The sequence below is a fragment of the Channa argus genome, chromosome 12 (assembly GCF_033026475.1).
Source record: "Channa argus isolate prfri chromosome 12, Channa argus male v1.0, whole genome shotgun sequence".
Lineage (NCBI taxonomy): Eukaryota > Metazoa > Chordata > Actinopteri > Anabantiformes > Channidae > Channa > Channa argus.
In genome coordinates, this window is record NC_090208.1 from 24424313 (window position 1) to 24449763 (window position 25451).

Genomic DNA, 25451 nt, shown 5'->3' on the forward strand with positions numbered 1-25451 from the left:
TGTATGTAAGAATATCACAATACTCTAATCCTGTCTCACGATTATGGAAACTAGTATTCAAATTTTCATTCAGTACATAAGCTTACTGGAGAAACATGAGCGAAGCTGGTTGTATTAGTGCATGTGAACACATTCACTGTTTTTTTTTTTTTTTTTTTTTTCCTGTATTGCATTAAACAATGTGCTTAAATTCCTAAATGTGACTGGACTTGTTTTGGGAAATACAGTTGGAATAAATCACATTTCAATTTTAGTATAATATTATTGTAGTATATTACAGTAGTGAAGCGCTGTAGCGCAGTGCTGCGGGGAGAAAGTACAATTCATGTGCGGATTTAATAATTCATTATGACATTATTAAAACACAACCAGTTTAACAAGTATATTCCTGCATGTTGATTTAAATCTCTCCTTTGTTTAGCCTCTTAGTCACAAAAATACTTTTAAAGTATTGCCACTCCTATATAGTAGGTCTAAGACTTGAGGGAGATTAGAACTTGTTTCCTAGACAAGAAATGTTGAGCTCTTGATTTTATGTTTTATGCCATTAAAAAATATGAGATAGTTAATTAATTAATAAAAAAGACAGAGAGAGATTTCTTTTTCAAAAACATTCAGTTAAGTTAATTCTTACATTTAACCCTCAGGTGTACATCTCGACGAGTGAGGGACCTATGGTGGCAGGGCATCCCACCCAGTGTCAGAGGCAAAGTGTGGAGTCTGGCTGTGGGCAACGAGCTCAACATCACACACGGTAACATGGAATAAATGTGTTTAATGAGAAGGAATAAAGTCCTTAACGTTACCTTAGCTGTTCTGATTTACACCCGTCTGCGCTTGTTAAATGGTAAATGTTCTGCACTTATATAGAGCTTTTCTACCTATGGGCACTCAAACCGCTTTACACGGCTTCTTATTCACCCAATCACACACACACTCATACACTGATGGGGGAGCTGCTATGCAGCTGGCCAACACTCACCGGGAGCAACTAAGTTAGGGTTCAGTGTCTTGCTCAAGGACACTGCTTAACTAACTGAACAACAATCAAAACAGGCCACATTTGTGCTTCTGTGGTTCATACATCATAATGCGAATAGTGTAGATGAGCCCACTCCAAGTATACGCACATGTACATACACACACAGATGTGTGTAGCATTTACCTCATTGGTTATAATCGAATACGTGTCAGTGAGATAAATGGAAGAAGAAAGAGTGTGACCTTTAAGAAGGAGCATGGTCCAGTGATTCTCCCAGTACAGAAGGAAACGAACCGCATTTCAATTAGTTCTAGATGGAGATCACACACCAACATACACACACTGTTCACTCTCTGGAACACCAACTTGTAACTTGTCAGTGAGTGTCCCCTTGGGGCTACTTGCAGATAAGCGCTCGCTGACTGCTGAGCTGCCCCACTCCCTTTTGTGCAAGTCAGCTTTTTAAATGGGGCTCAGTCCCACGAATTATACCTCTACATACACACTCATACAAAGCTGATTTCCTTCAAAGCTGCCTCTCTTCTTAAGTAGCTGTCAAGTAATTCTCTCACTTTAACACTCTGACTACAACTGCAGCACTTCGACTACTGTAAAACTACTAATGCTACAGAAAGCTATATTAATGCTCTGGTGTTGGGGCATCAGTGCAGAGCTCCATGTCGTGCTGAGTAAACTCTTTATTTTTATGTTTTCTGTTCTCTATTTCATCACTAGAGGGCAGCCACGACTCAAAGAACTTGCTGAGACGGTGTAATGCTACAGAAATCCTACAGATTTGTTTACTGTTAGCATGACTGCAGCAGGGAGCACACCAAGTGGTTTCCGTCCACTAATCATGTTTTTCAACTCACTGCCTTTGGCGTCTGTCCGTTTGTCTCTCATTATGACTGGACTGTGGTGTTTGAACGTGTCCCTGCAGATCTGTATAACATCTGTCTGGCCCGGGCAAAAGAGAAGTGGAAGACTACACCAGCACCTGCCATAGACACTGAAACTGAAGGTAGATGCCAGATTCACGTTCCCAATCTTTTTACTTTCATTATGGCACAGACACACGTTACCCCCAAAATTACCACCGGTGTTCTTAATGTAATGGAGGACAAGGGAACCATTTCAGATATTCTGTACAAGTAAAATACTTAATAAGATTATCTACATTTTACTTTCAGTAAAAAGTAAATGTATTTCATTCAGAAAGTATTAGAAAGGATATTCATACAGTATTTTAAGCAATTCTGATTATGGTTTTAAACAGAAAGGGCAAAATATGTACAATAAGGGTCAAAAGGTCTGATTTTTGCCACTTTGTGTGTACAGGTGTTGAACCCATAATGATGCATCAACGTTTATTAGTTCATAATATTTAAATAAAAATCATGTCTTATTTTTACTTTAAAACCACCAGGTGGTATTAATGTTACATATTCTGAGTGTTTCTTAATGTGCTGTATGTCCCTCAGATGCTGATTCTTCAGACAGGGAGTCGAGCCTGGAGCTGATCAAGCTGGACATCTCAAGGACCTTCCCTCAACTGTGTATCTTCCAGCAGGTCAGCCACCACAAACAGCACTATGTGCCTGATCATATCCCCCCCCCCTTTTTATGTCAAATGTGTTTCCTCTGCACTAAACAAATAAAATGATTCAACAAAGAATATCATACTAACACAATAGGTACAGGACATGTTGCAACCTCACCTTTTTGTCTTTTTATTTGGTCGATTTTAGGTTTTTTTATTTTATCCAAAGTTTGATAAACGTGACATTACTATTTAACGTGAGCTGGAAACATTGCCCTGCGATTATTGCATCGAAGCACATCTTTACCCTGTAATGTGTAGGGAATTTCGTGTGTATGTGCGAGTGCTTCTTCCATTGTCTTCATTGATTCTTTGTGCGTCATTAGGGCGGGCCCTACCACGACGTGCTGCACAGCATTCTGGGAGCCTACACTTGTTACCGGCCAGATGTTGGCTACGTAAGTTGCACACACAATACTATTTAAAGCCATATCTCTTACAGTTTTGTTGTATATGTGGCATTTTGTCTTTTTCGTGTTGCTATCGAACCTTAACAACATACTGTGCACTGGTGAACAAAATGTGGTAGCAGGCGTTAATAGCAGTGGGTGAATGTGGATTTAATGAAGGTAACCAGTGACACATAACTCCCACATAACACCTCCTCTACTCTATTATTATCTTAAACAACGAGAGCCGTTGCGGTCGGGTTGAGTGACATTTTCAGGTATTTGATTTCCACTGAGTGTGAGGCGTGTACCTGATGACAGGAGCTCAGTGGATGGCATGTGTGAAAACGCAATATTGTCTATGCTTGTGTGTCGGACTAGGTGTCCAATAGAGGGACACTAAGTGGACATTTCACTGCAGAGTGTGGAAACAGTGGGGTTTTACTAATTAGTTTCCACTACCTGTTCTTTTATTCTTAGTGTGTTACTTTTTAAATCTTTTTTTATTCTTTTACTAACAGATGTGCTGTGTGCAGATGCTGTGTTGTGACCAATTACTGATGCAGAAAACTAAAAACTAAACTTATAAAAGACCTACTAGGTGTAAATGGCTGCATTGATAGAAGCTGATGTCGGGTTGCGTTCTAAATTCTCCAGACATGGCCTGACTTGTAAATACCACAGTATTTGATTTTAAAGACATTTGAATTTCCATGATATAAAAATCATAGATCTTGGATTACATTTCTTCTATCAAACCTCAAAAGGATTGTAAAGAAATACTGAAAGCTGATATCCGAATATTATACTATAAATAAGTCAATTTATTAACAACCATAAGTAGTATTTTGTAGCAATTTGGAACATTTTGCCATACAATAAATATATGTAAATGTAGTTATAATTGATTGAGTTATAATTAAGAAATTAGTTTATCTTGTATAAATGACTCTTGGTATTTTTGGTGGTAAATGCACAACAAGATTCTTTTGGAAAACACCATTGAAAAAAACATGCAGAACATGAACTTATGTAAGAACTTCATTCCTCAAACAGAATACATAATTTATCTTTAGTTACGAAAGGTCAGTTGCCTTTTGTTTATGAAAGTGTTTTGGTTTTTTTTGGTTTTGTTTTGTTTTTTGACGTTTTACACCATGAAATACTGTGTCTTCTCATAGTTTTTAGTTAGTCCAACTCTCAAAACAGTCTCCATAATGTCAGTTTTGAACCTAGTTGTTCCCAAACTATCTTGCAGTTCATAAAGCAGCCAACATAGTGGTACAATATTTAAAATAAATAAATAACTTTACCACCATCAGTCAAAGTTAAAATTTCTTCCAAAAACAAAACGTGATACAGAGAAAACACAGATTTTACGTCTCTTTCACAGAAGGAAGGTCTTTTTATATTTATGATCATCATATAATTTATGATTTTATGTGGTTCATTCTGTTGGGAGTATTAGTTAATATTATGTAGTCATTAGTATTGTTTATAGTATGTGTTTATTGACAAATCCCACATTTTGAGCAATGTTCAAAATTAAGATGACTGAGTTGTAAGTAGTGGTTGTGGCATATTATGGCCTCAGAATTTCCTCAGCTCTGCTGTGGCACATATGAAGCTCCGTATATCGTCCATTCACAAGCTGCCGTTTATTTTTGGTTTTTATTTTTTTTTTGCACCTCGACAATCCAGTGCCCAACGCTTGTGGCAAAGCTTTTCCGCTTTGCGTAGGTGTCATTTCCCAGTCAGCAAACCCGAATTGTCTTTTTCTTCCATCCACCCATCTTCTCCTTTCAGGGGGATTTACTAATCATGTTCCTCTGTTTACCTGACTTACTACTCCGTTCTCACACCCCTGTCCTTTCTGATGCTTGATATTATCTTATGATATCATCGACTTTTATAACCTTTTGTGGTCGGCACCACTCGAGAAGTAATGTTCCTTGCTGAAGTTGTGGACATCATGCTGTTCTCTGACACTGAACTCATGTTTGCACTTATTCAGAGAAACCCTGTGCAAGCAGATACTGTGGTTTGCCTTTCTGCTCCTCACTGCAGCCCTGTGTTTTCTATACTTGCTTAGAAATGACTGTGACTTCCTGCACTGACCCCCAACCCATGAGCTGCTACACGTGCACACGCGCACACACACACATACCTTTGTATACAGTTTTCTTTTTGGTTTTGTTTTTTGTTCTCCATTTGTCTGTGTCAGCATTTTATTTCTTTCCAGTTCAAACATCCAGACTCAAGGCTATAAGTTGCACTTTAAAAATAGTTTAGGTTAGATATACAATGATTTAAATTAATCAAGGTGTCAGCTTTGCAAAGTTCACTGTCCACTTTTTTTTAATACCAACTGTGTTTTTCTTTTGTTTGTCTAAACTGTGTGTGTGTGTGTGTGTGTGTGTAGGTGCAGGGAATGTCGTTCATCGCAGCAGTGCTGATCCTAAACCTGGACACAGCTGATGCGTTTATAGCTTTTGCCAACCTGCTCAACAAGCCCTGTCAGATGGCCTTCTTTAGAGTCGACCACAGCCTTGTCAGTACACACGTGTACACACACACACACACACACACACACACGTACACACACACACTTCCTGCACAAAAATTCAAGTGCGTACATCTACTCACATAGTCTCTGTAAACACAAATGACATGCGTGACCTTGAGAATCATTACAGGTCCATTGTAGCTCAAACTATACTTTCATAGTGAATATACTACATTTCACAAGAATTTTATCTCAGTAGAATTTAACAAAACTTCAGACGTTGTGACTCTAGATGCATTATTAAAAATCCGAAATTGTAAAGCAGCATTAAGCAGCTGATATATGATAGAAATTTAAAACATGTGTTGGAAAAGTGTACAAATTTAACATTTTCGTTTACAATTGCTGAGATCACTGTAAGTACAAATAGAACAGTGTTTTTTTTTTTTCCCTGTTATCCATAAATATGTCCATTAATGTCTTGATTAATTAATTGATTTAGTTTAAAAAAAAAAAAAAAAATGAAGACGATTTGTTCAAATTCTTTGTTCTTTTGTTTGGGTTTTCTACTGTTGGTCAAACCAAAGAGTATCAGTAAAACATTACGGAGACTTAGAAAACAAGCTATCTTTTGTCAGTTGATGATAATACAATCTATTAGAGTGCTGAGTGCTTTTTTTGATTGATTGATTACTTGGAAATGATTTCTCTTTGTCACAAAGTAACTGTGGCGGTAGGTAGAGCGGTTGTCCACCAATCACCCAATTGCTGGCTCAATCCCGGGCTCCTCTGGTCACATGTGGAAGTGTCCTTGACCAAGACACTGAACCCCAACTTAGTTGCTTCTGGTGAGCGTTGTCATAGCGTAGCTGCATAGCAGCTCCCCCATTGGTGTGTGATTGTGAATGGGTGAATAAGAAGCAGGGTAAAGCGCTATATAACTGCACACCATTTACCAAACATTGCAACAGCCTCAGGAAGCTTAAAAACACACACATTTTGCAAATGATGTGATGAGAAAACCTTGTCAATATTAAAGGAAAATCAACAGGCTGGCAGCAGATTGTTATTAAGGCATTTTGTTCTCTTAAATAATGGTTTAAACTTAGTTTTGAGTATTGTTGTTGGTGAATGTTTCTTTATTGTTGCAGCTCTAACTTGAAAAACAAATTAGTTTTTTTTTTTTAAAAAAAAACATATATTCAAACCTCACCAATCTTTTGGTCTGATAATTGAATCAGCCGCGGTGGATCCTGCAGTGCTACAGTAAGTGTAGTGTTCTGACAGCAGGGCCTAACAGAAAGCTCAGTCTTCACCTGACAAAACGTCCCATCAGCCTCTCTGCTGCTGACTGTTTACGTTTCACTTCTCCTCACTATCGTCCATTGCTCCAAATGACTCATTGAACTGCTGGTTGACCACAATCATCTGGTTTGTTTTTTGTCTGATTATGGTCTCTTCTTTCTGCAGATGTTGACCTACTTTGCAGCATTTGAAGTGTTCTTTGAAGAAAATTTACCAAAGCTCTTTGCACATTTCAAGAACAACAACTTGACCCCCGATATTTACTTAATCGACTGGTAAGTCTTGAGCTCTTCTTTCTCTTTTGTTTCATCCTCATTTCTTCTCCAAAAGTTCACATTTGGTGCATTTCTTATTCCAGTTAAAGCTGGAAATAACTACAATATTATTACACTAAGCAGAACCCAGACATTAGCCATTATTTCACATTTCATTATATATACTATACATAAACCTATAATATCAGATAATGAGTTGTTAATCCCCAAGTCCTCTGTGCATTTTTTTTGATCTAAGAGAGAACTTGTTAAACGTCGTCATCTCGAAACATAATTCTTCACATGAAGCTTGTCACACTTTCAGTGTCAGATGTTTCTGAGAAAAAAGGCCGTGCATGCAGACAGGGGTCTGTATTACTGAGCTTTCTCACCCTCCTGTGGAAATTTTTGTTTCTGTTCACCTCTGAACTTTATCACTCACACCACTCTCAGTATACCCACGTGATTAAGACAGAAGCAGGGGTTATAATTGTTTTATTCATTAACTATTTTTTTTTAGTTCAAAACTGAACTAAACTGATTAGATAGAATTTCTAAAGGTGTTTTTACACACTCGTGACACTTCCACATTTCATGGGGAGTAGGCAGCAGTGGTTACGTAGACTCAGCTGCTGGACTCCCCCCCCCGCTAGACATTTGTTGAAGTGTCTCTGCGCACGACACTGAACTGCTGAACCCCCGTAACGCCCAACCCCCTCTGCACAAGCCAGCGCGCATATGAGGTGGTCTGAAAAGAAGAGGGACCATCTAATTTGTTATCGGGATCAGCAACTCGATGACAAACCCCACTCTGTACTTTAGGCCTCTCAAATTAATAATGTTATAAAGTCATTATGCAATATATGGTGTGGGGAAGCTTGTCCTCAGCAGGGACAGGGAGGCTGATCAGAGTTTATGGGTAGATAGATGAAGCCAAACACAGGGCAATGTCAGAAGAAACACCCAGAGCTACAATGGACGGGTTTAGATCATATTCATCAGCATATTCATGTGTTAGAATGAACCAGTCAAAGTCCAGACTTAAACCCCTTTAAGAATCCGTGGCAAGACTTGAAAATTGCAGTTCACAGATGCTCGTCCTCCAATCTGACGGAGCTTGAGCTTTTTCGCAAAGAGGAATGGGCAAAAATGTCCCTCTCTAGATGTTCAAACCTGGTAGAGACACACACCAAAAGACCTGCTGCTGCTATTGCAGCAAAAGGTGGTTCTACAAACCATTGACTCAGGGCTGAATACAAGTTCACACCACACTTTTCAGTTATTTTTTTGTAAAACATTTATACATTTATTTAAAATTCCAATAAAATATATTTACATTTGTGGTCATAACGTGACAAGATGTGGAACATTTCAAGCCGTATGACTATGTTTGCATGGCACTGTATATGGCAACAAACCCGAGCCATCTATTTAATAGCTGCATCACCATTAGTGATGGTTTTAGCTTGTGTGTCCGAATGACATGATTAAAACCAGCTTAATTGGTTTGTTTTTGACTTTGTTTTACCTGTGTCCTCAGAAAGATTCAGTGTTCTTTCTCTCCATCTTCCTTTCTGCCTGTCCCTCCAGGATCTTCACCCTATACAGTAAGTCACTGCCACTGGACCTGGCATGTCGGGTGTGGGACGTGTTCTGCAGAGACGGGGAGGAGTTCCTTTTCCGCACAGCGCTGGGCCTGCTGCGTCTCTACCAGGACGTCCTGACCTGCATGGACTTTATCCACATGGCTCAGTTCCTCACCCGCCTGCCCGACCTCATCCCAGCTGAGCAGTTCTTCCAGCACATCGCTGCTGTTCACATGACCAGCCGTAACAGGAAGTGGGCACAGGTGGGAAGTTACAGCTTTACAGTTCAGGCTTTTTAGGTGACACTCTTTGTCATTGTAATGTTTAACTGTTCTCTTTCCACCGGCTCAGGTCTTGCAGGCCTTACAGAAAGATCAGGAGCGGGGCAGCCCAGTGCTGAAGCGCTGAGCTCAGACATGACAAGAAAACCATCACACACTAACTGACTCAACCAGTTCCCCATCAGCCTTCAGGAAAAACTGGCCTCTTACAAGGCCAGATCCCATCTAAGAGCCTTTGTTCAGCTTGGGGGAATATCTGGTTGAACTGCTGTAAAAAAAAAAAACAAAAAAAAAACAACCTCTTCTCCAGAGCCATGTCTCAGCTCTGACTGGAACCAGGACCTTGAACAGGGTCAGTCAGAGATGAGACGGCAGTGTGAAAAGGATTACGAGGCCTTATTGAACTCCCATCACCCCTCCTCCACTCAGACGCCCAGCAGTGGATCGGAAACTGAACCCGGAGGCTGAAGAATGTGTCACACACTCCCACATATAGAAATTGTACGTACAGTAGCAGGCTTATTCAGGCCTCCACAGACCGGGGGAAACTAAAGAGTTACCACTCTAATTCTCCAAAGGTTTTAATTCTCTTCTGCCGCCACAAATTGATGATTTGGCTGTTTTAATGACACGAGACAGATCTGTTAACGGCAATGTTAAACTGTTTCAGCGCATTTTATTTGTCGTTCCTTCATGTCGTCTGAGTTTGTCAGTACAGATGTGTTTCTGGAACCATGAAGTCAACTCTTCTATAAGCAGGTTTGCGAGTAAAAGTCCATGAAACAGAAATGCACATAACCTTTATGTTGTAAGTTAGGATGCACCCTGTTGTTACATGTAACAGAAAGTTTTAATCCTCTGTAAAGAGGTCATAAGCTTCCTGTAAAATGAGTTTTACAGTATATTTATGAACTAATAAAACTGGAGTAAATAATGAGTTAGTATGATGCTGACTTCCCCTGCTCTTAATATGTTTCAGGCACATTTCACCTGGTGTTAGTGTTTTGATTAATATGTTTAGATAATGTGTTGTTGTGAGTGTGATGTCTATTGTGCATTTATTTAATATTATCCAAAGGAAGCGTGAAATGATGAGTTGTTGTTAAGTCTCTCCCCTCCCAAACCTGTGTGGACACACAGACACATTTAAGCATCATGTCTCCTTCGTGGATTAAAAAGTCCATTAGAGAGCGGAATCACTTCTTGCCTAAACAAAAATATCTTTCCTGACAATTTATTTCCCCCCCCCCCCACCCAAACGCAGCATCAGTGTAACAAAACATGTGGGTACTCAACATGACCCTGCTACATTGCTGCTACATTTTTTGTTTTAGTCCACCTTGAGTCACCTTCTGATTATATTCCTCCACAATGTTAATGTGCTTTATTACATTTTCATACTAGTGGACACACCTGAGGCCACACACAAATAATGTTCAAGCTCTGCTGCAACATTTTCATATTTGGCTGCAAAAGCAGGCCAAATTAGCTGTTAGCAGTTCCTGTGTGCAGCGTATCTATGGATTTATCAACAGCTACCACTGAATTACTTAACGTAACTTTACGTGAAACGTAATGATTCTCAGGCAAATTGTGAAGTTATAAGTGCATTTTTGATCTTTAGCAGATTTACAGCGGTTTATTTGCAATGAAAATCAGCATAGTGATGTGTTAAGATATAACACTGTTCTAACTCAGAAGATGTGTATTTGTGGATGCGTATAGCTAAAAGCAGGTGCTAAGAATATCTTGATTGCGTCCATGAGTTACTGTATGTCACAACCTGTTGCTCTTGTAACATTGGGACAATGTTAGTTGCAGGTTTTACAACGCTGACATGCACCTGTTCATTTCACCCACACAGCATCTTTGACTCATTTCTCCCCTGTGCTCTGAAGCACCACTGGCTCTACCAGCTCAGAGCTAAATAATTAGGCCATTTTTAGTGTATTGGCTAGAAAAAAAAAACATTCCCCGGTTGTAGATAGTCTAATGAAATCCCTGACACAGCACTTTAAGTCAGCTATCAGCCCTTTTGTTGATAATCTGTGTTTTCTATTCAAACTTACAAATCAGTCATGACCACTAGTTTCTAATCCCATCTTATCTGCCTTTTAACAATTTTAAAAACAACCAAACCCCAGTGAAGGACGGTTTGAACACACTTGTAGTGCCATGAGGATTGTTGTCTAGTTGATTTCCTGTCATGCAGAACATAGAACTGTGTCATGGGTCACCTCGGCCTTCACCGGTGGGTGACAAACTTCAAGCTTTGTGGCTGCCTGAGGTGGTCGGAGGGTTGTCATGTCAGCTCTCTCACACTGCATTGACACTGTGGTTTAAGTGTGACTCCATCATGAGCCAGTGCCGTTCTGGCTTGAAGGTTACATCACTGTCAGAGGTGAAGTTACATTTCAACAACTGTTTTGATGAGTTCACAGCCAGATGGTACACAAAACATTTCTTGAATTTTTGACCAGTACCTTAATCCTGGAAATCCCATACAGGAGTAGAACAGATTGTTAAATGTCTTATCTATGATGTTTATTCCTTACAAAGCTCATTTTGCGAAAACCTGTTCATCAAATAAAGTAACAATTGTGACGGTACGGTAACGTCTCAGACAGGTTCAGAGTCAGCTGATGGTTATTTCTGCGTGTAATTGTTATTGGTTGTGCAACTCTTAAGCCCTTGTGCTGCTGACTTTGTGTGTAATCGAGTTGACTTCATTGTGTGCCTCTTTGTCTATTTGGCTTCTGTGTCTCCTGTCCCCCGCTTGAGTGAGACTGTATTTTTATTTAAATGTGCGAACCACATCTAAACTATAAGACATTTTCTGAGTTCATAAACAGGAAGTGACTTTGAGAAATCATCATCTCGGCTGATTTTCGGCATCGAACAGTCTGAGTGTGTTCCCCTCAGCCCTGTGCAGCAGGCTTTCTAATCACTCTTCTCGATGCATTCCTTCCTCCCACTCCCCCTGTGGTGACACGCCGCAGGACTGCAATAAAGCTTTTTGCACATACATGTAAAACTTGAGTTGCGTGTCCCGTCATCAGTTTGTCATTTACGCAGACGTTTGAAGGGTCTGTTTTTCATCCTGTTCTTTATGCTTTAATGACCAGCTTACAGTGCGAGCTGAAGTCTGTTTCATGTGTAAGTGTGGTTAAATTGTGTTTTCACATCAGTTAATTAGTAAATGTAATTGTTACATCAAAGGCTGGTTTGTGTGGTTTCATTCTCTCGTCGAGACGACCTGCTTTGTGTTCTGTTAAAACAAAACTAAAACTAAACGACTCACAGTGGTCAAAACTAAATTCAAACCAAATTCAAATGTTAAAATACTGTTGATTGAGTTACTGGATGTATTTAATTTCTTGCGGGGGGGTCACTGTACAAATGACTTGACTTGAAATGTATATAAATGATAGTTTTATTAAAATAAAGAACTGTACATATTCACTAAAGAGCTTTTTGGTTGTGTATATTTAATGAAACCCCTCACCAGCAACCATGTTGATCAAGTTGCAGTGGTCGTCAGCACCAGCGGTCTGATTTCCAGTTTCTTCCCACCACGTGTCAAAACCCACAAGTAGCAGTTGTTTACGGCAGTGTCCCTGTGTCCTCCGATCGAGCGAATAACCAGTACAAGACAAAAGTGCTCTGGCACATTAGTGATCACCTTGTTGGAAAATCCCCTAAAAGTTGAGGAGGTAAGATCGGCTTCTTGTACATCAGACCTAGAATAACCCCTTCATTTAATGGAAGTGTTTTCTAAGTCCATACCATTAACCTTGACTGGCCACCTTGAAGTCCATCATCTTGCTATTGTGGACCTTTCTTTTCCTAACTTTATTATATTCAATTAACATTCATACATAGAAAATTTGTTTCCTTCTTCTGTCCAACAAATATTAGACGGCCTCTGCCAGAGCTGTCCCTTGTCCAGATTTTGCTGGTGATTTTCATGGACAAATTTTCAGCGAGCAGCCAGGGGCACACTGAATATTTGGTCTGTGGATCTCTGTGTGATTCACTTCTCTTTGCAGATGATGTGGTTCTGTTTGTTTTGTGAGACTGTGACCTTCAGCATGTACTAGGGCAGTTTGCAGCCAAGCATGAAGCAGCTGGTAGAGTCAGCACCTTCAAGTCTGACACCACAGTTCTCTGCTGGAAAATTGTAGATTGTTCCCTTTCGGCTGGGAGACATTCGCTGCCCCAGATTAAACTGTTTTTTTCAGCATCTTGTTCGTGAGTTTTTTATTTCCACCTATGCCTCTATTTTCTGCTGCTTACCTCTCTTTACGGCCACTGGCTCACAGCCAATCACATTTGATTTCAATGACTGACAGACATTTTAGCCAATTAAATTACAAGTTCAATATATAATATCAATATACGGTGTTGCAGTATTTACAAAGGTAAATTATAAATGCTCTGCTTATATAGTGCTTTTACTGAAAGTGCGTTACTCCCTTTCATTCACACACACACTCATACACCGACGGTGGTGGCTGCAAGGCGCTCACCTGACCCACCAGGAGCTACTTGGTGTCCAGGAGAAACTTCTGCACGTAGCCAGGAGGAACCAAGAAATCAAACCACTGACCCTGTGCTGCCTTATCATTTGAGCTAAAGCTGTCCTGTATCAGGCTTATGTGCTATTTTAGAAAGCTGAGAACACAAAGCCCCTAGAATGCACCACCAAAGGATTTTCAGGGTTTTTTTATACGACTAATTTATCTAGTTTTGTACAATAAAATCAATATATATATTATTGTTATAAACTTTGCCTTTCATTGGTCCACACTTCTGGCTGTGGCTCTGCTGTTTCAAACTTTACTGGGCACTTTTACAGACTTGCCTCTGTAATTCGTAAATCAGTATCACTGGACATACTGTGAAGGTCTAACAGTAAACTACAGAATGTTAAATGTTCCAGTGTTCAAGAACAGGAAACGTTTTAGTTTGGTTGAGCCATTTGGCCTGTGCACAAAAATAGATGATAGATTTATAGTTAATAATTACAAGTTTTTAAAAATGGCAAAAAGAGTAAAAGAAAGCATTTCTAGGGTTAAGTTCACATCCCCTTACATGTAGGTTCAGGCTCAGTGTAAGCAGATGCAAACTTGATCCTAAAACTAACATGGTAATGTTGCACGTTCAGCCAGAACAAAGGTTCTTTCATCATTAGAAGTAACAAAAATAATGAAAACGAAATTGGTGCAAGACTTTGCATCGCTCTTGGTAAATTCATTAAAACTTCACTTTAATTATTTTGCGATGAAACATCTGTAACAGCTAATTGTCCATGAAATGTTATGCTGCCATGTCGAAATACGAGGGTACTACCTTTGCACACTCTCACCATCATGCTTTGAGCTTGCACCTCTAACCACAGCTGCATTTCCTCTGCATTCTACCACAGTCTCTATCACCTTTTTTTTTTTTTGAAACAATGTGGAAAGTTTCTGTCACAGGCAACTGCAGTCCCCGTGAAACCACAACCGCCCTCTATCTTCCACATCACTGAAACTTTTTTTTTACATTTTTGATCTTGATAAGCGTAACAACACACCGCCTTTTGTTCAGAAGCCCTTTACTGCAGTTAAAGAGCAGCTGTTGTATTTACCTTCCTCCCCATCTCCATCATCATCTGCTGAGGACTATCCAGTCACCATGAAGACCACTCACATCCTTCTGCTGTGCATCCTGGGAGCTGCACTGGTTTCCACAGTGGTCTGCGACAGTAAGATAAACCTTCAAATGTATTATGTAGCCACAATCTGTGTAGGAGGTGTCATTTGTGAAAACACCCTGCTTGATTTTCTTCAGATTCAATTAATCCTAATGATTGCTGCTTCAAATTCTACCCGAGAAGAATGAAAAAAGACTTGGTCAAAGACTATTACGTGACTGATCACAGGTGCCCGAGAACTGGAGTTATGTAAGTGCTTCTGAGTGAGTTCATGTTCACTGAAATTAGCAAACCCTTTTCACAATATTAATATGCAGTGGTTTGCAATTCATAGACAAAGAAAGGAAATGCTGTGCATTGGACTGCTGTAGTAATTAACCACACTTCTGCTCATTTTTATCGACATTTACTTAATTTGAATGAGTCTTTTATTTATTTTAAATCCCTTGCAGTTTCAGTTTGCTAACTATAACCCACAGACTATACAATTGGTTTTTCTTTGCTTTTGCTATTGTTTTGTGGTTGTTATCCTTAAAACAAAAGCACTGATCATCATGACATCAACAGTTTCACCTTTTTCAACTTCTTTCAGTTTGGTGACTCAAAAGACTCGTCATATCTGTGCGGATCCAAGTCTTTCCTGGGTTGAGGGAATCATGAAAATGTTGGATGAAAAAAACCTTTAAAGCTGCTGTTACTGCTGTTTGTTCCTTTATGGATTCAATTAATATGAAATGTTTGTTCACATGAAATGTGAAATGTTTTTTAGGGTTTATGTTCCTACTTTACAATTAAACATTATGCTTACATATAGTCATTGACCAACTTATCCTTTCTCTGTTTCCCTTCAACTCTGTCTTTTGGAAGCTTTGTATTACCGCGAATATTAATAACAATCATACAAATAAAGTCTTGATTCCTGAAAGCAAGAAACGACTCTGTCAAGTCTTTGTGCAAATGTTAATCTTAATCATTTTAATATTAGTCTTCAGAAGGAAGAATAAGGGAGAGAAAAAAAATTCGACCACTTTATTTTATGGATCTGCAATTTGCTAATAATTTCCTACTTTTTTCCCCCCAAAAAAGTAGAAAAGGTAAAAGTGTAGTATGAGCTCCCTCCACTGTGGTTTTTCTTTTGAATTGCTGTGGGAATAAAATAACAAAATGGGTGAATTTTGAACTAAAAATGCAGCTACTTTGGAAAATATCCACTAAATGTTTATATTTTGGCCGATTGAAGCATTTTATTGTCTTCATATCAAAGTTTTTCATATATTTTTTTAGGAAAGTGGATGTTTACCCCCCATTACTTACATATAAAACATCTTGTGGAGAGATCCCTTGCAGGCCTATGTTGAATTATTATCATTAAAAAAATTATGATATTATACTTTTACACCTTCTGTTGTATTAACCTAAAAACAGTTAAATGTGGATGATTAAATATCAAATCTCTCTTGTCTAAAATAAATGACTTGATTAGTGCTCTCTAAATTGATTTATTTATCCTAAACACAGTTGACTTGGAAGAATATGTTCATGAGTCAATGCCCCTCCCCTACTCATAATAATTATTCCGTTCCTCGAAGCACAGGCTGAGGTCGGGGAGTAGCAGTGATCTTCCGCAACATTTATTTCTCATTAGTACTGAAAAATGTTTCCATTGCTACGCAGTTGACAACCTGCTTTATTTGTGTAAGATGCCTGATGAAAATAATTATTACTATTATTAATCTAACTTCAAGGATGCATAAAAGACAAAGTCCTGGATGTACAATAATTTCTTACTTATAAATTGAGACAAAGTGAGGTTATTTTATTTGGGCCTAAAAGTGCTCAGTCTAAAAATGCTTAGATTTATTTAATTAATGTATAGTAGTGGTGACTTTATTATGTAAAGTGCCTTGATGAGACTTGTTGTGAATTGGCACTATATAAATAAAGTTGGATTTGAATAAATAGAACAGAGTGGGCAAATATACCCTCAAACAAACAACATTTGTTTCTGTGCCATTATTTATTTACCAAGAAAAACTGTAGGGCAATGAGAACTTTCCCCCACGATTCAATAGCTTGGACGTCCACCTTTAGCAGCCATAACTTAAAGTAATAATGTCCTGTATGAATCAGTCTCTCACATCACCGTAGAGGAATTATGTGCCCATTGTTCTTTACAACATTGCTTCAGTTCGTTGAGGTTTTTGGGCATTGAGGTATAGACTATGACCAGGTCAATCCAAAACCTTAATTCTTTAATTTTTCAGCCATTCTGATGTAGATTTACTGGTCTGCTTCTGATCATTGTCCTGTTGCATGACCCCATTTTAGACTCAATGACTGCAATGTGCCCAGGCTCTGTGGCTGCAAAACCATTTCAACACCCCTCAACCGCTGTGCTTGACAGTGAAAATGAGGTGTTTTTGGTATAATGCTGTGAAGTGAAACATGTCAGTGAGTGACGTTGTGTGTCTGGCTGTTTTTAACCATATCTGGACAACAACAGAAGTCTGCAGCAGAAAAGAACAGGTTCATTTATATATGAATAATTTGGAAATTCACTGAAATTCTCCGTTAAGGTTTAGGGGTTAAAAAAAAAACTCCCTCCAAAATACACACTCAACCATCGAAAAGCAGCTTAGCTCCGATGCCTAAGAATTACTAATTCCTGTTAGTTGTTGCAAGAAACCAGCTTCTCAGTATATACAACCAGGTCCATAGTCCTGTTACTTTGAAGACCAGCACAATAGGTTGGAAATTACACAATCAACATGTGCTTAAAGTGTAGGGACTAAAACACTGAAGACAGTTTTGCTGTGTTCAAAAAGCATAAAATTAGAGGATAAATGAGCGGATTGGGGCAAATCAACATGACAAACATGTTCTGCTGTGGGGACCCCTGAAGACACAAGCGAAAGCCGTGGAGCTTTGATCTAAACTGACACGACTGTGTACTTTTTCTGATCTTACCATCTGGCTGCCACCTCTGCCCTTTTGTACACGTTTGCTTTTGCAGATTGCTGTCAAATCCAGTTCTGTTGACCAAGTTAATCTAATTTCGTCCCTAGGTCTCTCTGAGTTGATTCTACAGTCGACGGTATATCCAGTTTGTGAAGGCTAACACAGGTTTAATCCGAAGCTCTGACCATGTGTTGGTGTGTTAAGATCAGTGTAGTTCTGCCGAATATTGCATGGACCTTCTTCTTTTTATCATTGGATCGTCTCCCAGGTAGGCTACGACTCTGTCCTTTGTAAGGATTAAATGTAAAGTGTTCACAGCGTAGGTGTCAGTATAGTTATAATCTTCTTTTCCTTTGGGCTGTTCCCTTTCAGGTGTAACCAATGAATCATGTGCCTCCATCTAACTCTGTCCTCTGCATCCTCTTCTCTCACACCAACTAACTCCACCTCAATCTGGCCTCTCTGACTTTATCTCCAACACATCTAACATGAGCTGTCCCTCTGCTGTCCTCATTCCTGATCCTGTACATCCTCGTCCCTCCCAAAGAGAACTCTTATTTTGTAGCAATTTTCCACTTCCTCTTCTCAGTTTATTCCTCAAGCTTTTCCACCCATCACCCATCCTAATTGTTTGACACCTGTTGCCCTGGCAATTTAAACCCAGCCCTTGTCATAGTTCCCTTTTAGATCATGTACCTGCATGTCTTCAGTGAGCCTTCCAGTCATTCTCTACGTTTCATGGTAATTTGTTTATCTGTGATCACCTGCCTGAGATCTGTCTGAACTCTGCTGCTAAACCAGTTTTCCCTATTACCTGTCTGCTAATCTGATAAACCTGCTTGCCTACCTGCCAAGTGGCTAACCTGCCTGTTGCTGGTCTGAACAGTCTAACTCACCTGTCTCTCAGAGCTCAGTCTTCCCTCCTCGACCGCTCAGAATACTGCAATCCCGAAATGAGCCTTAAGATCATTCATCTATTCAGTTTCTGTCACCAATAAACATTCTCAACCTTCCTCTTGTGTTCGGTGCTTCTGGGTCCTAATACTGAAACCTTACACATGACAAAACTTCCGGAGTAGAAAGGGGTTAATTTGAAGAAACAGAAGAAGTAAAAGAAGTTAGAAATAATGTGCATTTCAACGTCATTGCTTGTGCAGGTAGACTCCCTGGTCTTTACACAAGGAAGCCTGAACACAAGGGCTGACACTCCAGCCCAACAGCTGCATTATTTGTGGTTTTAATTGGCTACAGCTGAAACTGCCGCCTCAGTGAAAAAAAAAACCCAAATTTGTTAGGTTAAAAGGTGTGAACACTCGGTGATTACTAAGCTGAAACTACAACCTTCAAAAGACCAAATATCCACCTCACCAGAAGAGCAAAACTTTCTACATACATACCAAAATCAGTAGACTCAAGAAATGACAGAAACTCAGATACCTCTGAAAACAGCAAACCATATCAAACAGCACTTACTTGTTCAGTATATCTCCTGTCCTAGTTTGGTGCTTGTCCAGAGTATGTAAATGATAAAAAGCAGGGAACATAGGTGCGATGTGGATGATTTTAACTGAATGAACTGAGTACGGCCAGAGAGATCAGATTTGAACAAAGCAAGGGGTTTATCAGTGATGCCAATAGCAAGAAGTCTGGCTAAGAGGATGCAATGTGACATGGTGTCGAAGGCTGCACTCAGGTCAAAAAGAATTAGAATGGACAAAAGACCAGAATCACCTGCCAGGAGATCGTTGGTGAGCTGTTTCAGCTGTCAGCACTAGGGAGACAGTTAATATCATTGGAAAGCGTGTCCATATCAATGTCCTTGATATTACGGTACTATATGGCAAGTGGTGAATTGGTTTTAAAGGATACCAGGTTAACACTGAAAGATATCAACATATTGTCTGAAAAAGAAATAACAGCCAACAGGAGGAGTACCAGAGCAACAGACCAAATCTAAAGTTTGTCCTTTTGAACGAGTTGGAAAGTTGACATATTGCTGTCGTCCAAACCTGTCCAGACAGAATATAAGTAAGGGTTCGTTTTGGTAAGGGTGCGTCTGTATTATATTAGGAGAGAGTATGGACAGATTTGTCAGGAATGCAGCAAAGTCATTTAAAAAGTCCTTGTTAGGCATTGGAGGTCGATAAACCGTAGCAGTGATTTTGGGAATAGGTCCAAATAGCTGTGTTGCCATCGATTTCAAATCAGTGTGAAGCAGAAATAGCCACTGGTTAGACTCTCCAGTTCCTCCCCGTGGTGAGTCACATGGTTGACAAAATTGTAAACAAACCAAGGGGGAGTGGAGTCATTTAATGAAATGAAGTCATTTGGCTGAAACGGTGGGAAGATGTAGTGGTCTGGATCCGTGACACAGAGGCAGGTTGGTAGTGAGTGTATGGAACGTAGCTGTGGTGAATCTCCCATCCCTGATGTGAAAAGACCTTTAGTGAAACAATATCCGAACGACACAAGGTGCACTAGGCCAAGAATAGTCCCTTAGCTCTTGGCTCTTTTCCTTTTTTTATTTTTTTCCTTTAATGATCTCAACTTGAGAATCCTTAAGTGAATAAATACTTGGTATTACTGGAGAAGTCCTTGATACTTCATACAGGTAACCATAGAATACGTGAACACGTGGTGTACAGTTCCCAGTTCAATTTTGGGGAGCAGACTCCCTCTTATACTTCTCTGTCTCCCTCTCTCTGTCCTTTTCTGCAGGTGTCCCTGGGATTTGTGTTTTCCGAGTGCAACTACTGGTCCTGGTCCTACCATTACTGTTCCAGGGTTAGGAACAAGTACAGGATCTGAACCAGGCCGAACCTCAGCCGACCCAGGGCCTGGAATAGGGTCAGGTACAGTAACAGGATCTGGACCAGGCTGGATCTCGGCCGACCTGGAGCAAGGAACAGGGTCAGGTACAGTAACAGGATCTGAACCAGGCTGGACCTCGACCGACTTGGAGCAAGGAACAGAAACCGGATCGGAACCAGGCCGGACCTCAGCCAACCCAGAGACTTGAACAGGAGGAGAACAGGAGGATCAGAACAGGTGGCAGTGTCTGCCGGCCCGGAAGCAGGGACAGGATCACCACTAGAGTCGGGGCCAGGCGGAGCGTTGACCAATCTGGAGGCAGGTGCAGGGGCAGGATCAGAGTCAGGAGCTGGGTGACAGCTGACCAGGAGACAGATACAGATGCAAGACCAGGACCGGTAGCATCATCGACCCGCTCCAAGACAGGATAAGTAACTGAGCAAGAACTGGTGGTGTCGGGCCGCTTGGAAATATCAGCCAACCCAGAGACAGGACAAACAGGAACTGGAGCCGAAAGAGCAGCAGCTGACCTTGGTGCCAGGACAGGGACAGGACAAACAGGGACAGGACCGGAGGCAGCGTCAACCCGCTCGGAGACAGGTACAGAACCGGAGGCAGCGCCGACCCGCTCGGAGACAGAAACAGGACTGGAGGTGGTGTCGGCTAAGTATGGACGGACAGTACTTGGGGTATGCCCTCCCGGTCCAGTAGCAAAGATCTAGACCTTATTATCTCCTCCATTTGATGAGCAGTGGCACAGCAGTACTCCGGGTATCTGAAGGGCTCCATCTTCCTTTGGTGGGTTTCCAGTAACTGATAAAGGACTGGGTATTGAACCTGCTGCTCTAGGTCTGAGACTGAAATGGCTGGTGAGTCTGTTACATGGGTGGTGTTGGAATGAGGTACATGGCAGAAAGTTTGAGTTCTGGGGGAACAGGTGCGGTGGTATCTCCAACGTCTTGTTGGTTGATTCCTACAACAAGTGGTGTCCGGCATCTGTGCATCTCCAGAAACAGGAACTGTCGGTTCAGGGGTAAGTAGCGTGGAGGTTGTGGTCTGGTGGAAGGTGGGTGGCTGACTGACTTGGAGACAGGCGGGACTGTGGTTGAATCCGAAACAGACTTGGGAACAAAAAGATCAGCAGCCAACCCAGAGACATGTTCAATAACAAGTGAGACGGCAGCCGACTCAGAAACGGGGTCAGGAACTGAAAGTGGTGTGGGTGACGGTGTGACCGAGATGATTGGTTTGCTTTCAGGTTTGACTGGTTTCCTGCAACTGAGGCCCCTTGAAAAAAATAGGGGTCAATTTGTCGCTCTGAAAACGATTGATCAGGGATTCCCTGCTCTCTATATCGGAGCCAAAACTCAACTACCTCAGCAGGCTTCATGATGAACCCCTACAGCATGTTGCTGGTTCCAGGTTTGGTCGTAGTTAGGGTTAGAACTAAAACAATTACCCTGAGAAAATAACTGAAAACTGGACATTCACGAAATCATCAACTAATCCAAAGTACACAACAGAGTCCACAAGAACTGGTCATGAGTCCAAGAACCTTGAGTTGAGTAAACTAGGAGAAGGCAAATTGCATGGATGGCAGCAGTAAACAAAGACAATGATCCAACCATGAACAGGGGACAGCTGGGTTTAAAAAGGGCAGGTGAACAGGTGAAAACAATTGAGGGCGGTGATGACAAGTAGGTAAAGTTGTAGAAATAAAATGGGGACAGGAAGTGGAGAATAAGGGGAACAAAATAAAAGTCCAGTCATAAAGTCATCTGTATGTTAAATATGTCATGATATTACAAATGTATTTAAGAAAAAATAACAATTAAGATTCAAATTACATTTGAAAGTATTTAACCTTTACATAGCTATAGTGTATCACCAGGCACAGATATTTTTAGGCTAATATCATCACATCAATATGCATCAAGCCTCCTGGCTTCTGATTGGTTAGCTGAAAGTGCCGCTGTCTTTAAATGCACAAACACACACACAAAGACACACACACACACACAACTAAACAACAAATGTCAGGAAGCAGCATTGTGCTTCCAAAAAAGTCATCACATCTCAGCTGCATTCTTCTACAGTAACCACAAATTCTCCTGCGAAAGTGAGTTAATTCCTTTATTATAAAGTAACCTGGTTATTTTAGAGCACGTGAGCACAGCCAGTGGTGAGACTGAAGGTGTGAAAAGGATTACGAGGCCTTTTTTTCCTCCCATCCATCCTCCTCCGCCCATTAGTGGACTGGAAACTGAAGTCAAAGGGTGAAGAATGTGTCACAACCTCCCACATACAGAACCTGAACCTAGCAGGTAGATTCAGGTCTCCACAGACCAGGGGAAACTACAGATATACCATTTATTATTCTAATTCCCCACAGGTTTGAATTCTCTGCTGCTCCACGTGTCTTTTCTTGTTGGCCAATTTATAATAAACTTGGGTAATTTTACCAACAACAGTTGTCTCTTCTTCTTTTCAAAGACGCAAAAATACAATTTCATGTCATTGAATGTGGACGTTTACATTTCTTTAGCCTTGTTTGTTATTAAACATACTAGTTTTTGGTTTGGACCATAAATTGAACAGTTTCATCACTTGGTTAAATGAACTTTCTGTCATGTTGCAGGTCACCTGGAGCGTGTGTAGCACTTTGAGGTTGTTGGTGTGTCAGCCCCCCCCCTCACACTGCATTCACACTGTGGTTGCATGTAACAGAGACGATGTCACCGTGCGCCCTCTAATATTGAGGACATCTCTATTTGGCATCTTGGTCTGTTGTTGCCACTGAATTAAGACTTTACTCAAATGTGTGGACCACAGCTGAACGAAGACATGTTTTATGTTTAAACGCAGGAAGTGAATTAATCATCTTGTTCTCAGCTCTCAGTGCAGTCTGTTAAGCACCTTCCAGTTCTCGACTTTAAATAAGCATTAAAACATTTCATCTATAATTATGTAGCATGTGACACAGTCAAAATGATGATCACTGTTCCAATACTAACGATCCAGCGGACCATCTCTTTTTTTCTCATATTTAATAGGCCATTTTATTTATTGATTATTAACTGGTTTTTGGTTTTGTTATATTTTCCATCACTCTCTGACGTACTCTTCTTGCTAACCACAGCTGCATTTCCTCGGCAAATTTACCAGTGTTTTAAAAAGCATTTGGAAAGTTTCTGTCACAGCCAACTTCAGTCCCTGTGAAACCACAACCACCCTCTATCATCATTATCACACTTTTTTTTTTATGTATCTGAGCTCAATAAATGCAGCACTGCATCACATTTTGTTTAGTAGCCTCTTAGTGCAGATAAAGAGCAGCTGTGGTGATTATCTCCATCATCAATCTCCATCATCTCTAGAAGAATATCCAGTCACCATGAAGAACATCCTTCTGCTCTGCATCCTGGGAGCTGCACTGGTTTCCACAGTCGTCTGCCAAAGTAAGATAATGCTACAGTTTATTATTTACACACATTCTGTGTTCGACATCGTTTGTCCAGGACACTAATAATAAAACACATTCTTTTCTTCAGCGTTAATTGGTCCTAAAGAGTGCTGCTTTGATTTCTACCCAAGAAGAATAAAGAAAGACCTCATCAGGTCATATTACATGACTGATAACCAGTGTTCCAAGACTGGAATCATGTAAGTGCTTCAAACTAAGTAATTTCATTCTCAGTATGCGTAAAACAAAGAAGTTAATTAGAATAACAATGACCTTTACATCATTAATTCTAATATGTGTTACCAAGGAAGGAAAATACAGAGCACATTCTGCAGAACTACATAGTTTAAATGTTCATTATCTAATTTTATACACAGTATAGTGAGTCATTATCTTATTATTTCTCTGACATTAATTTATGAGAATAAATGTGTCCTACAATCAACAACATTTCTTCTGACAATTGTCTTTATTTACCTAGTTTAGAATTAAAGTTATCATGATTTGTTATGACGCTAACATTTTTTTTTTGTCTTTGTCACAGTTTGGTTACAGCTCGGTCTCATATCTGTATGGATCCAGCTGACGCGTGGGTTCAAAGCATTAAGAAAACTTTGGATGAAAAATCCTTGTAGAGAAGCTGCGAGTCTGGAAACTCCTGTCTGTTGCTTTTATCAAGTCACATCGTGTTAATTGTTTATAGTTCTTGTTACAATGTAATAATGATGTATTTATATGTTCAAATCTGCCACAAATAATCAGAGGTGTTCTGAATTATTTATAACCTTTATTGCTTTACTCACTAACACATTCTTTGTATGTGTAATGACTTTTAGATACTTTGCTTTTCTTATAATATCAATAAAAAATATACAGTTAATACTGTAAAAACGTTGCTTCATCTCGTGATTTAAACTTTTCTTCTATGTGAAAAATGAATCCAGGACGTCTTCAGTTTGTGATGATCTTCATCAGTCATGGTTTGACTCGGTAAAAAGTCAAAACAAGACATGTTGTATTATTGGTGCCTACTATTATCATCACATTTCTTTGTTGGGGACCATGTATGAAAAAACTATCTCAGAATAGGGGAGAAGACAGATTATACCAGTAGCTGCTAGTTACTGGCTATTTCGAATATATAAACTTAATAAATAAATAAAGTGTGTATATACAGTATACACAGTACATATACACACACTAAAGATATATATACTGGCATCAGAAATTGTAGAAACCTATTATGTATTTTTATTATCTTTTGTTGGTTTGATTTAATCCAGTGTTTGTTACAGAATCGCAAAACACACAACATTTTAAAAGCACATTTGAACATATATTAATGGTAAATTCATATTTGCATGTTAAACTTTACCTTCAGCACTAACTGGCATTCTACTAATACTAGTTTTTCCAGAAATCCACGTCTAAATGCTCTTAAATCAATACTGCATGCACTCCCAGGTATTTAATAACTTAGTTTTGGATATGCAGAGGTCATAAAAAGATGATAGATGCCTGTCTAACACCATTAGTGAAGCAAGGAGGTGGAAACATAATAATCAGGGGATGATTTGGCAATGGGAGAGTGGTCGATCTCCATCGTGAGCAAAGCCTC

General features: G+C 39.9%; 2 protein-coding genes across 5 annotated transcripts in view; both read left to right on the forward strand.

The window, feature by feature from the left end:
• tbc1d14 (TBC1 domain family, member 14) overlaps positions 1–10144 on the forward strand; it is a 33288-nt gene extending 23144 nt beyond the window's left edge. For all 4 annotated transcript variants that reach the window (XM_067523547.1, XM_067523546.1, XM_067523548.1 and 1 more), the window contains 8 exons: positions 648–754; positions 1923–2003; positions 2464–2552; positions 2909–2980; positions 5394–5522; positions 6948–7057; positions 8627–8885; positions 8974–10144. In XM_067523547.1, coding sequence (XP_067379648.1) covers positions 648–754; positions 1923–2003; positions 2464–2552; positions 2909–2980; positions 5394–5522; positions 6948–7057; positions 8627–8885; positions 8974–9030 — 904 coding nt within the window. In that variant the 3' untranslated portion in view covers positions 9031–10144. The remainder of the gene's footprint in view (positions 1–647; positions 755–1922; positions 2004–2463; positions 2553–2908; positions 2981–5393; positions 5523–6947; positions 7058–8626; positions 8886–8973) is intronic.
• Positions 10145–14459: 4315 nt separating this feature from the next.
• Positions 14460–15534, forward strand: LOC137138202 (C-C motif chemokine 4 homolog). Its single transcript, XM_067525232.1, has 3 exons — positions 14460–14652; positions 14739–14850; positions 15194–15534. The coding sequence occupies exons 1-3, from the start codon at positions 14583–14585 to the stop codon at positions 15285–15287; spliced, it is 276 nt and encodes a 91-aa protein (XP_067381333.1). The 5' UTR covers positions 14460–14582; the 3' UTR covers positions 15288–15534.
• Positions 15535–25451: the final 9917 nt, after the last annotated feature.